Raw genomic sequence first — 14,506 nt, 5'->3', positions numbered from 1 at the left:
AAGGCTGGTGAACCTTGAGTGGAAGCTTGATCATTGAGTTCATTTAAAACAGAGGTTGATAGATTTCTGGATTTTGAGGGCAGAATGGAGAACGTTCAGTAAAATAGAGCTGAGATAGAAGATCAGCCATAATTGTAAAGCATGGCAGAGCAGGCTTGAAAGGCCATACAGCCTAATTATGCCTCTATTTCTTAGGCACACATTCAAGTACTATTTAAATATGAGGTTTTCTGCCTCTACCATCCTTCCATGGAGTTAGTTCCATATTCCTATCACCTGCTTAAATTTCTATATTTATCTAGGATGCTTGTAATTTATACATCTCAATAAAGCATCCCTCAGCATTCTCTTTACCAATGGAACTAACTTCAGCCTATCCAAACTTTCTTCATAGCTAAAGTATTCTAGTCATGGCAGCATCCTTGTAAATCTCACATATACCTTCTCCATTGTAATATCCTTCCAGTAATGTAGTGAATGGAATAGTATGCAGTTCTCTAGCTTAGTCTAAAGCGTTGCACAGTGAATTGTGAGGTCTCTTGTGTATATCAAAAAAATGTGCAAAATTACTCATTTTATGTTACAACACACTTTTTCTTTTGTTTTGAATTAAGATCATTCACCAAAACTGAACCCTAAAATAATTGTTCCCCTTTAACAATCAGACAGACACAATAGTTCATGATGAAAGCTAATTTCCTATTGCTTGGTTCAGAATCAATCCATGATTCTATGGTCTATATAGAAAGAATCAATCTTTGATTCTGTGATCTATAAAAAATGAGTTCTTTTACTGGGTCCTCAAGAGGAGAGAGAACAATTATAGAAAACATCTTTTTTGCCAAAATCTCCTACCACTAATAAAAATAAATAAATAGAAATCCAGTGATTTCTTATATAACTTTGAAAAGTTGGTTTGCTAGTTGGATATCAATTGGTTTTGGGTACAAGCATTTGGAAACATCATTTATTCAAATCACAGGATTAATGAAATTTCGGATAATGAGGAAACAACCAAGACTAAATTGCCATTTAAGAAGATTTTCCACATTTAGATAATGATGGATTTCAAAAGTTTGTTAGAAAAATGTGAGTTGGGAAGGACAGCATGGAAGAAACCAAAATGAAAAAAAAATGCATAAGAGACCTTATCTTTAGTGATGTCAGGCATGTCTCCTTTTAAATGAAAATGAAACATCTATTTTCTGATGGGCAGCGGCCAGAAGTGACTGAAGGAATCCAGTTATAACTATCTAAACCCTTCCACAGGCTTCAGACAGTTTTTCTTCAATACTGAAATCATTTCCAACTATTTCCCTCTTGTACTCATTGATTCACTATATTTGGAGCTGTATCATTCTATTTGATACTTATCTTTGTAAACATTTCTGCTTGACTTGGAGCAATCACAACTATTGTGGGAATTGCCTATATGTTTTTCTTATTCATTTATTTTAGGGATATGGTCTTGCTGGTAGGGCTATCGTTTGTGCCTATTTCTAATTGCTCCTGAGAATGTGGTGGTATGCCACCTTTTGAATTGTTGCAGTCCTTCTGGAGGGTATTCCAGGACTAAGGCCGAGCAGCAATGAAAGACCGGTGATATATTTCCAAGTCAAGATGGTGGAGAGGATGAATGTTTTGCTACAGTAGAAGGGGTTCCAATCAAGCAGGCAGTTTTGTCCTGGTTGGTGTCCGAATTAAATTCTGGTTTTAAAATAACATAAATAATTCTAGTAACTCTGTTTTAAATAATTTTCTTGATTAGAAGCTGCATTTCTGTATCTATAGTCATTACTTTCCTGACTATTTTCTTCTTCTGCACCTTTGACTTCTGAGCGAGATATTCAACTAATTTCAATCATCACTTACAAGCGCTTGTAATATCCAAACCAGACACTTCTACCACCAGAATAAGGTCAGTAAGCATATCAAAACACCAAGCTGCAGTTTCCCTTGCAAGTCACACACTATTATGACTTGGAAATAGATCATTCTTCCTTTATCACAGCTGGGTCAAAGTCCTATAGCACAACAGCATGTGGAAGTACTTTCACTGATACTCTAAGAAAGTAGCTCATCATCACCTTCTCAAGTGTAATCACAGATGAACAATAAATGTCAGCAACACTCACATCCCAGAAATGAATAAAAGGAAAATGTATCCTGGCCTGCTGTGTATTTTAAACATTTTGCATTTTTAGTTCAGGTTTACAGCAACCACAGCATTTTGTATTTGTTTTATGAGTAAAAATACTTATCCTCTAAACGAAATAGAAGCATAAGAGAAAGGGCTTCACAAAATTTGATGAAAAGCTAACAGATTGCTTCTTCAGTGATTAAAACAAAATAGAATATTCAGCTTGAGAATGTTTATTGGTGTACATACAGTCTGTTGCAATGAGTCAATGTATTCAGAATTTCAACTCCAAATGGAACACTATCGTGCAAGGAAATGATTTGTCAAAGTTGGCAAAAAGTCTGCATGACTCTAAGTTATTCAGGTACAAATCAGTGTACAGATGTCTTTTTGCTATGAAGAATGACTTCACTTGCAAAATCAATTCGGATAGTGAGCCATGTTTCTCCAACACATTCACATTGCTAGGAGTTGGGAAACACAGAGCTCCATGCATACTTGCACAGCATGAAAGGAGTGTGTCTTAGTAGCTGCGGACCAGCTGCTGGCAGTTTTCTGATTGAAAACTGGCAGCTACCATGTCAAATCTTCCAAATCTATAAAATGTGAGCAACTGATGAGCATGGTTACTGTATTATTTCAAACTTATATTTTGATAGCTCACGACTGGTCTTATAATCCCAAGGTGACCTTGCTAATGGTATAAATCTCAGCTATGCATTGGTCAATTTCATATTTCACTTTTGGAGTTGTATTGGCATTGGATATGGAACCAATATCAAAACTTCAGTGTAAAAACAGTTAAAGATGTCACGATTACCGACAAGGAAGTGCATCTGACAAAGCAAGAACATTCGTGAAATTTTGCAACAAGTTGAAATATTCAAAAATTATTACATAATGCATCAATTCTCATTTGTGAAAATGTTCAGATAGATGGAAATTAGTTGTCATTTAAGACAAAATAACTATGTTTACTGTCTAAAACTATTTAGTTTATCAAACAAAACTCAGATGACAAGGCAGATCTTTGAGACAGAAGGTTGGTTGTTCAATTGCCAAATTCCAAAGTTGAACAGAAAAATTTAGGCTGATGCTTCAGTCCCTCATTCAGGACTTTTTTTTTGCAGTTTTGGAGGTGTAGGAGGAAAAATTTATTCTTGGTTGCTTTCCCCAGCCCAATATGGATGCAACTGCTTATTGTGCTCCACTTTCAAAAGTCAATGAACTGAATTTTGCAGGGGGAATACAAAGCACAGCCACTTGTTTAGCATATGGATGTTTAAAACCAAACCTCCAACTGCACTTTCACAGAAAATAAAAAAAACATTATTTTGAAGAAGGGGCAGGATGTTATCTTTTATCCCCTGTACAATATTCATCCAATTAACATAACAGAAAGCAATTAACTGCTCATTATGACATTGCTTTTAAGTGGAAGCTTGCCATGTGCCACATTTCTGATCTTGCAAATGTAACCGTAGTTCAGAAACAGAAAATGCAGTAAATACTCAGTTGGTCAGGCAGCATTTGAGTTGGCAGGCATGGTAGTGCAGCGCTTAGTGTAACACTATTACAATGCCAGTGACCCGGGTTCAATTCCGGCCACTGTCTGTAAGGAGGTTGTATGTTCTCCCTGTGTCTGCATGGGTTGCCTCTGGGTGCTCCGGTTTCCCCCCACGTCCCAAAGACGTATGGGTTAGGAAGTTGTGGGCATGCTATGTTGGCGCCCGAAGCTTGGCGACACTTGCGGGCTGTCCCCAGAACACTCCACGCAAAAGATGCATTTCACTGTGTGTTTCGATGTACATGTGATTAATAAAGATATCTTATCTTTAAGGTTGAACTATTTCTGATGAAGAGGCATCAATTGAAAACATTATCCTTGTTTTCCTCTTTGCAGATGCTGCTAAACTTCTGAATATTTCCAGAATTTTCTATTTTTACTTCAGATTCCAGCATCTACATTTTGTTTTGCTTTTTGATAACTACACTAGAAGTACATCAATGTCAACATTTTAGAAAGATGTAAAACCAAGAAAAACACATTATAAATACAGGAGTAAGTCACAGACTTGCACAGATATACTGTAAGTCCAGGATCTACAGTGCAATAGACGATGGGTGCTCCACATGTCCACTCCACTCCATTGTTGGATTCACAACCTGACACATGTACTCCTAAAACTCCTTCAGGACACAAACCCAGCATCTCCTTCTTTACAACACTTTGAAGGACATGCCACATTATTTGCATGTCAAACACTAGACTCCCAAAAGAGGCACTCTATTCCAACCTCCATCACAGCAAGAGATTACGATGAAGATCAAGACTTGCTTCAAGGTTGTTTCCAAAACCTCCGAAAAATGTAACATCCTCACCTACTCATGGGAATCCATGGCCTATGCCTTACCGAAATGCAGAGGAACATCCAGGATGGTACTGTAAACCTCCAGTCTCTTTTTCAGGAACAAGTGGAAGTCCAGTGAAAATGGAGGAAGGAATGCTTCCATACTACCCACCTACCTGTCCACCAAGCTCCTCCTTCTCCATCTGTGGCAGATATCTGCAGACCACATGCTGACCTCACCAGCTACCTCAGAAATGATGGAAGTGGAGTAAATCATCATCAAAGCAGAGGGGCATCACAAGAAGAGTGAAGACTTCTGGTGCCATGTTCTAGTGACTATACAAATAGAATGATTGTGCAAATGAATGTGTGGCTAAAAAGATGGCACAATAGAGAGGGCTTTAGATACCTAGGGCAATGGAAGGTGGGAAATGTGTAAGCTGGTGGGGCAGCAGCTCAGCTTGACCGGTTCCAATACATTTGCTCGTGCCATTGGAGAAGATATAGACCAGCCTGATAGTTTCAGAAGGGGGGCAGAGCCAAAACTGAATGGAGAGAAAGAAGCTTATAAATCAGTCTGGAAAGCAGAAAAATGACAGTGGATAATTTAACAGTTAAATGGAAGGAGGCTATTCCAAGAACATCCCCATCCTCAGTGATCAGAGAGTCCAGAAATTAAGTATCCAATATAAGGATGAAGGATCTGCAAATATCTTCTACCAGAAGTACTGAGTTGATTATTCATCAGGAGCCGGTCTTCAGCCAATTCTATTCATGCCACATGATATCAAGAATCAACGATGAGCACTTGATACGACAAAGATTTGAGAACCAGGCAATGTCAAGGCTGTAATGTTGAAAACTTGCACTCCAGAACCAGTTTCAACTCTAGCCAAATTGCTCTGATATGAAGCAATCATAAGTGTCCAAGGCCAATCTTCTTCAGCTGCTTTACCAATGATTTTCTTTTCATCATAAGAAAATAAGCGGTCACTGATGATTGCACAATGTTGAACTTCATTTGCAACTTCTCAGAAATGAAGCAGTTCATGGCTTCAATGCAGCAAGACCTAGACAATATTCAGTTATGGGCATGCATGTTACCTGTCATTTAAGTGCCAAACAATAACCATTTCCAAGTCTAACAACCTACTCTTGACATTGAAGGATATTAACTTTGCTGTATCCCCATTATTAACATCTGGGGTGGTTCAGAAACCATTGATCAGAAACTCAAACAAAATACCTACTTAAATACTGTGACTACAAGAGAAGGTCAGAGACTGAGTATTCTACAGCAAATTACTCATTTGCTGATACTCCAAAGCCATCAACAAGAACATGATGCAATACTTTCCTCTTGCCTGGATGAGTGCAGCTACTACAAAAGTGAAGAAGCTTGACAGTATCCAAGAAAAAGCAGCCTGTTTGATTGGTACTGAACCCACCATGATGAACATTCAATCCCTACACCAAAGGCATACTGCATCTGCAATGTGTACCGTCTGCAAAATGTACTGCAGTTACTCACCAAGACTGCTCCGAGTGCACCTCCCAAGCCCACAACTGCTATCATCAAGAATGCTAAGTGCTGCAAGTACAGGAAGCACCAACACCTGCATGTTCAGCTCCAAGTTACACAATATACTGACTTGGAAATATACCGTGGTTCCTTTATTGTTGCTACACCTAAATTCTGGACTTCCCTACCCTATAGCATTGTGGAAATATCTTCACTAGGACTGCAACATTTCAAGATGCTAGTTCACCACTACTTCCTCAAGGGCTATTAGGAATGCTACATAAATATTGGCTTTGCCAGTGCAGCCCGCAGTTTGTAAAATGAATAAATTTATAAAGGGGAAAGGAAACAAAAGCTGTTTTAAAAAAAGGAAACAAAGTCATTTGTCCATATTTAATTGTTAAAATTTTAATGCAATGAATCTAAGCACAGAGATAGTGAACTTAGGATTGATATAGTGAATTTTCAGAACAAATATGTTCCCAATTAAAGAAAAGGATAATTCACAAATTTTGATATCTCCCATGCCATTGAGAAACACATGAAGAGGATAAGGCTAGGAAGGGAAGCTTATGACAAAAAGCAGGAACTCATTGTGGCAGAAGGGTTATTAGAGAAATCTGCATGGATTTTAGAAAGATGTTTGAAAAGGTCCCAAATGGCAAAATGACAAGAAAGTAAAATTCTATAGAAATGTGGCAAATTGTATTAAAAACTAGTTTAGTGGGAGAAAAGGAAAGGGAATAGTAAATCTGAGTTTTATGAGCAGGACCCTTGCTTTTCATAGTTTTGGCTGGCATACTCTCGACAGACTAAAAGGCCTCCTTCTGTTTAAGTTCGAAGATTAGAAGAAATTTGTTTCCACAAATTGCTTTCTTTTTTTAATCACTGATCTATTCGCGGTGTGAAGTGGAGGAGTCAAGAATTACTTGGTGTTTCTTGTAAAAAATGCTGAATATATAATATAAAGATGAAAAACTATAAGGAGAGAGAAAGCTAATGAGGTTAGTGTAAGAACTAACGTTGAGATGATAAGTCAAATGGCCTCCCTCTGTGCTGTAAAGTTTCATTGTTCTGCATAAGGTTTTGCAATTTAATTTAAATTTGCTTAAAACAATTTGCTGCAGTAGCTATGTTTTACTTGTCAGCATTGGCATCAAATATCGGTGGACTAACCTTGATGTTCTTTGCAACTGACCATGTGCATCTTATCTTCATCCAACATCCACACATGCTTTCCAGCAGAGGTCACTCAATAGCAGTCGGAGTCAAAGCAATGGCTAGATTTTTCCCTTCCCAGCCCAGGAGTACTGAAGTCAACTGTACAACCCAATTGCAAGCCCCAACTCTAATCATCTACCTTGGCACTGGCCAAATCTTGAATCCCATGGGTTCTATGGTTTGGTACCAAAGTTTTGCTCATTCAGCATCTGGAATTGATTTCAGGTTTTGTTAAAATGTTATTTTCTCATCTCTTTTAGATGCGAAACTCAGCATTCCAAGACCTACGGCAACCACGAGATTTTCTTCTAGAATCCATTGATATACCATTGTAAGTAGTTGATCCAAACTGGATAAGAAAAAGTGCAACTCTCCCTCACTATGTGTTTTTTGTTGAAGCACCTAGCCTCTTCTCAATGGTTCTCTCTCTAACAGTAGATAGATAATAAGATGAGTTGTGAAGATGTCTTATCTCACCAGGAAATTAACTTCCATGTTCTAGAAAAGCAAGGAGGCAAAGCACACTTTCAACAAACACCAAGGTAAACACACAAAGATATAGGTTCAGTTCCAATCTTGTGCTATTTCCACATAATGCATCTCTGTAAGCACTCCGAGCTGAAAGGAAATTTAAGGAAAAATTTCTTTAAATTCTTAGAAGATAGTTTTAAGCAATACAGTAAAGTAAGTTATTATGCTGTTTTATTGTATGATTTGAGTGGCAGTGTGATTTGAGTAAACGAAAAGAGAAATTTCATCATCTCAGAAATAAGCACTGAAACAGTTTAAGTTAATGGCCTAAATCGCAATATAATACAGAGATTATACAGCTTTTATTCACTTGTGAACCTGTTAATGAACACTAGCTTGTTCTTCTGCTGTAGGAAGCATTACAATTATAATAATCCCTGTCCTAATCTATTTAGCATACTTCCAACAGGAACTATTCATCAGACTGGTTTCCCCATTCCATCCCAAGAATACAAAACAAACAATTTCATTTGCTTATTCACTGTACCAATGGAAGAAACTGGCATGAAGTTCATCCTTGTTTGACAATGCTGAACATACTACATAATAACATAAATGTGATGTGTACTGCCTCTGACAATCAGTTCCACTTGGTCTTTGTGGATCAGATATCCACTCGTTAAATTAAGTATTAAGTATTCTGATTATTTTTGAAGCAACTCAGCATCAAACATGCAGAAAATAGTATTGGAGATTAGCCTAATCTGGTGATGCTGTACTAAATTATTAAACTGACTCATTACCGTGAAACTCAAATCACATCAGTATGGTCTGATTTTTTTCCCAAGTGAGAAATATATTTCATTTTTGCAAATTTCTATTAATAAACAGATCAGCATGGATGAATATTAACATAATGAGAAAATACCAACCTTTATTCCACTCTGGACCTGCTTGTGAATGTCGAGGAATGATTCCTTCAGTAATTCTCCATCAGGAGTGTAAATCTTTACAAAACCTTCCTTTTCCAAGATGAAGAGTCTCTGTGATCCATCTCCACAATGCACTAATCCAGTAGGCTGCACAAGTCCACTGACCACTTCATGAAGGCAGTAACAGTTTTTTTTGTATTTTCTAAAGAAAAAGTAAAATATTTTGTTATCTCTGATAATGATTAGATCTATTTTATACAATGATAATTTGGCTATTTTGGTCACATTGCCAATATTACAAAAAGGAAAATAAATGAAGTACTCAGCAAATTTTTGCAATTCAACAACAGGGCATCCTTCGTTCCTCTAACAGGGCATATAGCCTTTTTTAATGTATTATGGTGTGCACATATAAAAGCTATACTCAGCTTTGAACTGAACCCAATCTATTTGGACAGAAAGTTCTATTTATTTAAGGGTTTTAAGGTCCCCAAATGGAATAATCTTAGTCATTTCCAACCCTTGACATTTCTGTCATAAAAATTACCCATTATTTATTGCTAGTAAACACTGATGGATTTATTGCATTATAGTGAAATTATGGCTATTATGGCATAAATTCAAATGAATGCTACACATACCCTGATGGCATTTTGTTTTGCTAGTTAGTGCAAAAGAACAAAAAAACTTCATTGGTAAAATATGCACTACTTAATGTATGGTTATTAAAAATAAATCATGTGTAATAACAATCAAACTGCTGTAACTGTTCAGAGAATCAACACATTTTTGCATGTAGCTAATGATATATAATCAAATTGTGAGACATAGGGTTAAATTTTCATGAATCTGGTTTCTGGAAATGAAAGCCAAATACTTCATGTTTCTTTGATTTAATCTCTGGCTGCAAAGAACCCACTGTGGCCCAGTGGACATCACACATTCAAAGGTTGGTAAGTCATGAATGATATTGTCATGAGTATTGTAATGAAATTTATTTTTGTGTGATATTCTAACTATTCAATAAATAATGTTATTATGTATATTATCTGTTTACAAAATCAATTTATATTTGTTCATATTATAATGATTTTGACAGTGTATGTTAAATGGATATTTTCAGTAGTTTTTTTTCGAATGCAAAATTCAAGCCAAATAATTTGACTGTTTAAGAATGCAAGAACCAGATAGATATTAAAAATATATTTTAGATCAATTTAATTAATAAAACTGCAAATACTTTAAATCTGAAATAAGAATAGAAAGGTAAGTCAATATAAGATCTTTTTTGACCCATAATGTTAACTTTGCTTTTTTAAAATGGTATTGAATTTGCTGTGTATTTCAACATTTTCTTTTGTAATTCATAAATGTGTTGATTTATCCTGGTGTAAAATGTATTTCAGGAGTGTAGAAAATTATCTTGAGGAGCTAAGATGGTTAATTTGCTAAAAGCATCAAGAAATACTTTAAGTATTGCATCTAGGGACAATGGCCATGCCAATTCCTAACCACTAAATTCATATTTGAATTCTTGGTGATGATTATGCTCATAAGGAACTGATCAACATAAACACACTAAGAAACATGTAAGAAATTTACATATCCAACACCGGTCAACGTAATTTGAATTAAGTGTCTGTGGCTTTAACGATCTGACATTACAGTCTATTCAACTAATTCATTAAAATCAACCCTTGATTATTAAAGAATGTGGAGTTACTGGTGGATGCAAGGTTAAGAGAGGGTCTGGAGTACTGAGGAACTAAACATGAGGAGTGAGTGCGCTGACTGAAAAAAGACCATAAGACATAGGAGCAGAATTAGGCCATTCGGGCCTTCAAATCTGCTCTGCCATTCGAACATGGCTGATTTATTTTTCCCTCTCAACCCCATTCTCCTACCTTCTCCCCGTAACCTTTGATACCCTTACTAATCAAGAACCTATCAACCTCTGCTTTAAATATACCCAATGACTTGCCCTCCATAGCCATCTGTGGCAGTGAATTCCACAGATTCACCACTCTTTGGCTAAAAAAATTCCTCCTCATCTCTGTTCTAAAGGGACGTCCTTCTATTCTGAGGCTGTGTCCTCTGGTCCTAGACTCTCCCACTACTGGAAACATCCTCTCCACGTCCACTCTATCCAGGTCTTTCAATAATCAGTAGGTTTTAATGAAGTCCCCTTCATCCTTCTAAACTCCAGCGAGTACAGGCCCAGAACCATCAAACGCTGCTCATATGCTAACCCTTTCATTCCTGGGGTCACTCTTGTAAACCTCCTCTGGAACCTCTCCAATGCCAGCACATCCTTCCTTAGATATGGGGCCCAAAATTGCTCACAGTACTCCAAATGTGGTCCAACCAATGCCTTATAAAACCTCAGCATTACATCCTTGCTTTTATATTCTGGTCCTCTTGAAATGAATGCTAACATTGCATTTGCCTTCCTTACTACCGTCTCAACCTGCAAGTTTACCTTAAAGGAATCCTGCACTAGGACTCCCAAGTCCCTTTGCACCACTGATTTCTGAATTTGCTCCCCATTTAGAAAATAGTATATGCCTTTATTCCTTCTACCAAAGTGCATGACCGTACACTTCCTGACGCTGTATTCCGTCTGCCACTTCTTTGCCCATTCTCCCAACCTGTCCAAGTCCTTCTGCACTTCCTGCTTCCTCAACACTACCTGCCCCTCCACCTATCCTTGTTATCATCTGCAAACTTGGCCACAAAGCCATCAATTCTGTTATCCAGATCATTAACATATAACCTGAAAAGTAGTGGACCCAACACAGACCCCTGTGGAATACCACTAGTCACAGGCAACCAACCAGAAAAGGCCCCTTTTATTCCCACTCTTTGCCTTCTGCCAGTCAGCCAGTCTTCTATTCATGCTAGTACCTTTCCTGTAATACCATGGGCTCCTAGCTTATTTAGCAGCCTCATGTGCAGCACCTTGTCAAAGGCCTTCTGAAAATCCACGTAAACAACATCCACTGACTCTCCTTTGTCTATCCTGCCTGTTACTTTCTCAAAGAATTCCAACAGATTTGTCAGGCAAGATCTCCCCTTAAGGAAACCATGCTGACTTCAGCCTATTTTATCATGAGATTCCAAGTACCCCGAAACATCATCCTTAATAACGGACTCTAACATCTTACCAACCACTGAAGTCAGGCTAACTGGCCTATAATTTCCTGTCTTTTGCCTTCCTCCTTTCTTAAAGAGCGGAGTGACATTTGCGATTTTCCAGTCCTCTGGAACCATTCCTGACTCTAGTGATTCTTGGAAGATTGCTACTAATGCCTCCACAATCTCTTCAGCTACCTCTTTCAGAACCCTGGCGTGTAGTCCATCCGGTCCAGGTGACTTATCTGCCTTCAGACCTTCCAGTTTCCTTCTCCTTTGTAAAAGCAACTGCAGTCACTTCTGCCCCCTGACTCTCTCAAATTTCTGGCATGTTGCTGGTGTCTTCCACAGTGAAGACTGACGCAGAATATTTATTCAGTTCGTCTGCTATTTCTTCGTTCACCATTACTATCTCTCCAGCATCATTTTCCAGCAGTCCGATGTTCACTCTTGCCTCCCTTTTACTCTTTATATATATCTGAAAAAACTTCTGGTATCCTCTTTTATATTATTGGCTAGCTTACCTTCATATTTCATCTTTTCTCCCCTTATTGTTCTTTTGGTTGCCTTCTGTTGGTTTTTAAAAGCTTCCCGATCCTCTGGGTTCCCACTAATTTTTGCAATATTTTATGCCCTCTTTTTTGCTTTTAAAACCTAGCTTAAGTGCACTTTCTAGCATTAGCTCAGTCCCCTGAAGAGCTTGGCATTCAAGTACTTTATAAATAGGATGAGGGTTTCTGCCTCTACCACCCATTGAGGAAGTGAGTTTCAGATCCCCGCCAATATCTTGGTGAAAAAGATTTCCCTTATCTCCACTCTAATGTTTTTACAAATTACCTTAAATTTTTACCCTTTGGTTTTTGACCACCTTGTCCACGTCCCTCAAAATTCTGTACAGCCTCCTAGAGTTTCAAAGAAAATAACCTATTCTTTCCTATATTTCCTTATACCTACAACTTTCCAGTCCCAGCAACGTTCTTAGAAATCACCCCTGGACCCTCACCAGTGCAATTACATCTTTCCTGTAATATGTGACCCAAAGTGCATGCAAAACAAGCTGTGGCCAAACTAGTGTTGTATACCACATTACCTTCTGTGTTCTTATATTCTTTGTCTCAACTAATAAAGGAAAGCATCCTTAATGATATTTCTGATGAAATGTAATTTATCTCTACACAGATGCTGTCTGACCTTCTGAGAATTCCAGCATTTTTTTGTCTTTTTATTAAAGCATCCCATTCATCCTTTTAACCACCTTGCTGACCTGTCCTATGGACACATATTCCATAGTCCCTTTATTCCTCCACACCACTCAATATTCTGCCATTATGGGTAGATTCCCTTGCTTGTTGCACCTTTTCAAATACAATCACTGAATTAAATTCCATTTGCTATTCTTCTGCCTAATGGACCAGGCCATCTACAGTATATTGTCTTGTAGACCTCACTGTCAACCACATCTAAATTTGTACCATCTGCAAACTTCTTTATCCTGCTGGCTACATTTAGTTCCAAATTATCAATGTGCGTCACAAAGAGCAAAGGGGTAAGCACTGAGCTCCGTGGAACTCCGCTTCCAGTTACAAAAAAATTGTTTATCATTATTCTCCAATCCCTGTCACTGAGCTAATTTATGATCAAATTTGCCACTCTCCCTTGAATCGCATAAGCATATTGAACCTTTTCAAAAGCATTATCCACCAATGAATTTAAACTTACTGGTGTGTAATTACTTGGTTTACCCTTTCTCTCTTTTTAAAGAACAGTACAAAGTTAGCAGTCCTACAATCTTCTGGCACCAGTCCTGCAGCCAGGGTGAATTGAAAAGTTGTGGTCAGAGCCTCCACAATCTTTTCCTTTACTTCTTTTAACAGCTGGGATATACTTCATCCAAGCCAAACAACTTACCATTTTCAAAGCTGCCAAATGGCTTGAAACTTCTTCCTTTATTATGTTCAACTCATACAATATTATACACTCCTTCACCTTAACTACAACACAAGTATCATCTTTTCTGAAGACAACTGCAAAGTACTCAATAAGGTACCTGCCTGATATACTCTCTTTCTGTTCACATATTCACTTGCACTATCCTCCTGTTTCTACATGTACTAGTGCTTGGCACTGGGAGCAATCGAAAGGTTAATACCTTTGAGGTTTTCTTAATTTTTACCTAATTCTTTCAAACCATAACCTCTGACTGTTCACACTCCCCGTTCAGAATATTCTGAAACTGGTCAGTGGTATCCCTGACCTGACACCAGGGAGGTTACATGCCGTCCTAGAATCATGCCCACAGCTGGAAAAATGATGTTTTGCTCTCTTTAATATAGAATCCAAATAGCTATTGTTCTTTTGACCTTTTTCCTCCTTCCCTGTACAGCTGAGCTACTTTTGCTACTATGATCTTGGATCTGACTGCACTACTGCAGGGAGCTCTCTTCGCCATCAGTAAACAAAACCAAATCCTGGTTAGAGAATAAGATGCCCTCAGAGGTTTCCTGAAGCACTTACTGCTCTTTTTATTTTCCAGGCAGTCACCAAATCTCTTTTTGCCTGCATTCTCTTCAGTTGTGGCCTGACCACCTTCTGAAATGTGCTGTCCATGAAACACTCAGACTTGCACATGGACTGCAGTGACATCAATTGTCGCTCAAGCTGCAAAGTCCAGAGCTTGACCTCCTCCAAATGATTACGTTTTCCACACCTGTTGTTTTGCATTCCACAGGTCTGATGT

General features: G+C 37.9%; 1 protein-coding gene across 2 annotated transcripts in view; it reads right to left on the bottom strand.

The window, feature by feature from the left end:
• The window catches only part of hhip (hedgehog interacting protein), a 131,539-nt gene that overhangs the window by 101,542 nt on the left and 15,491 nt on the right, over positions 1 to 14,506 (bottom strand). For both annotated transcript variants that reach the window (XM_052043839.1, XM_052043846.1), the window contains exon 4: positions 8,638 to 8,839. In XM_052043839.1, the coding sequence (XP_051899799.1) occupies positions 8,638 to 8,839 (202 nt within the window). The remainder of the gene's footprint in view (positions 1 to 8,637; positions 8,840 to 14,506) is intronic.

Source organism: Pristis pectinata, chromosome 2, assembly GCF_009764475.1.
Source record: "Pristis pectinata isolate sPriPec2 chromosome 2, sPriPec2.1.pri, whole genome shotgun sequence".
NCBI lineage: Eukaryota > Metazoa > Chordata > Chondrichthyes > Rhinopristiformes > Pristidae > Pristis > Pristis pectinata.
This window is presented reverse-complemented; position numbering and strand designations above follow the sequence as displayed.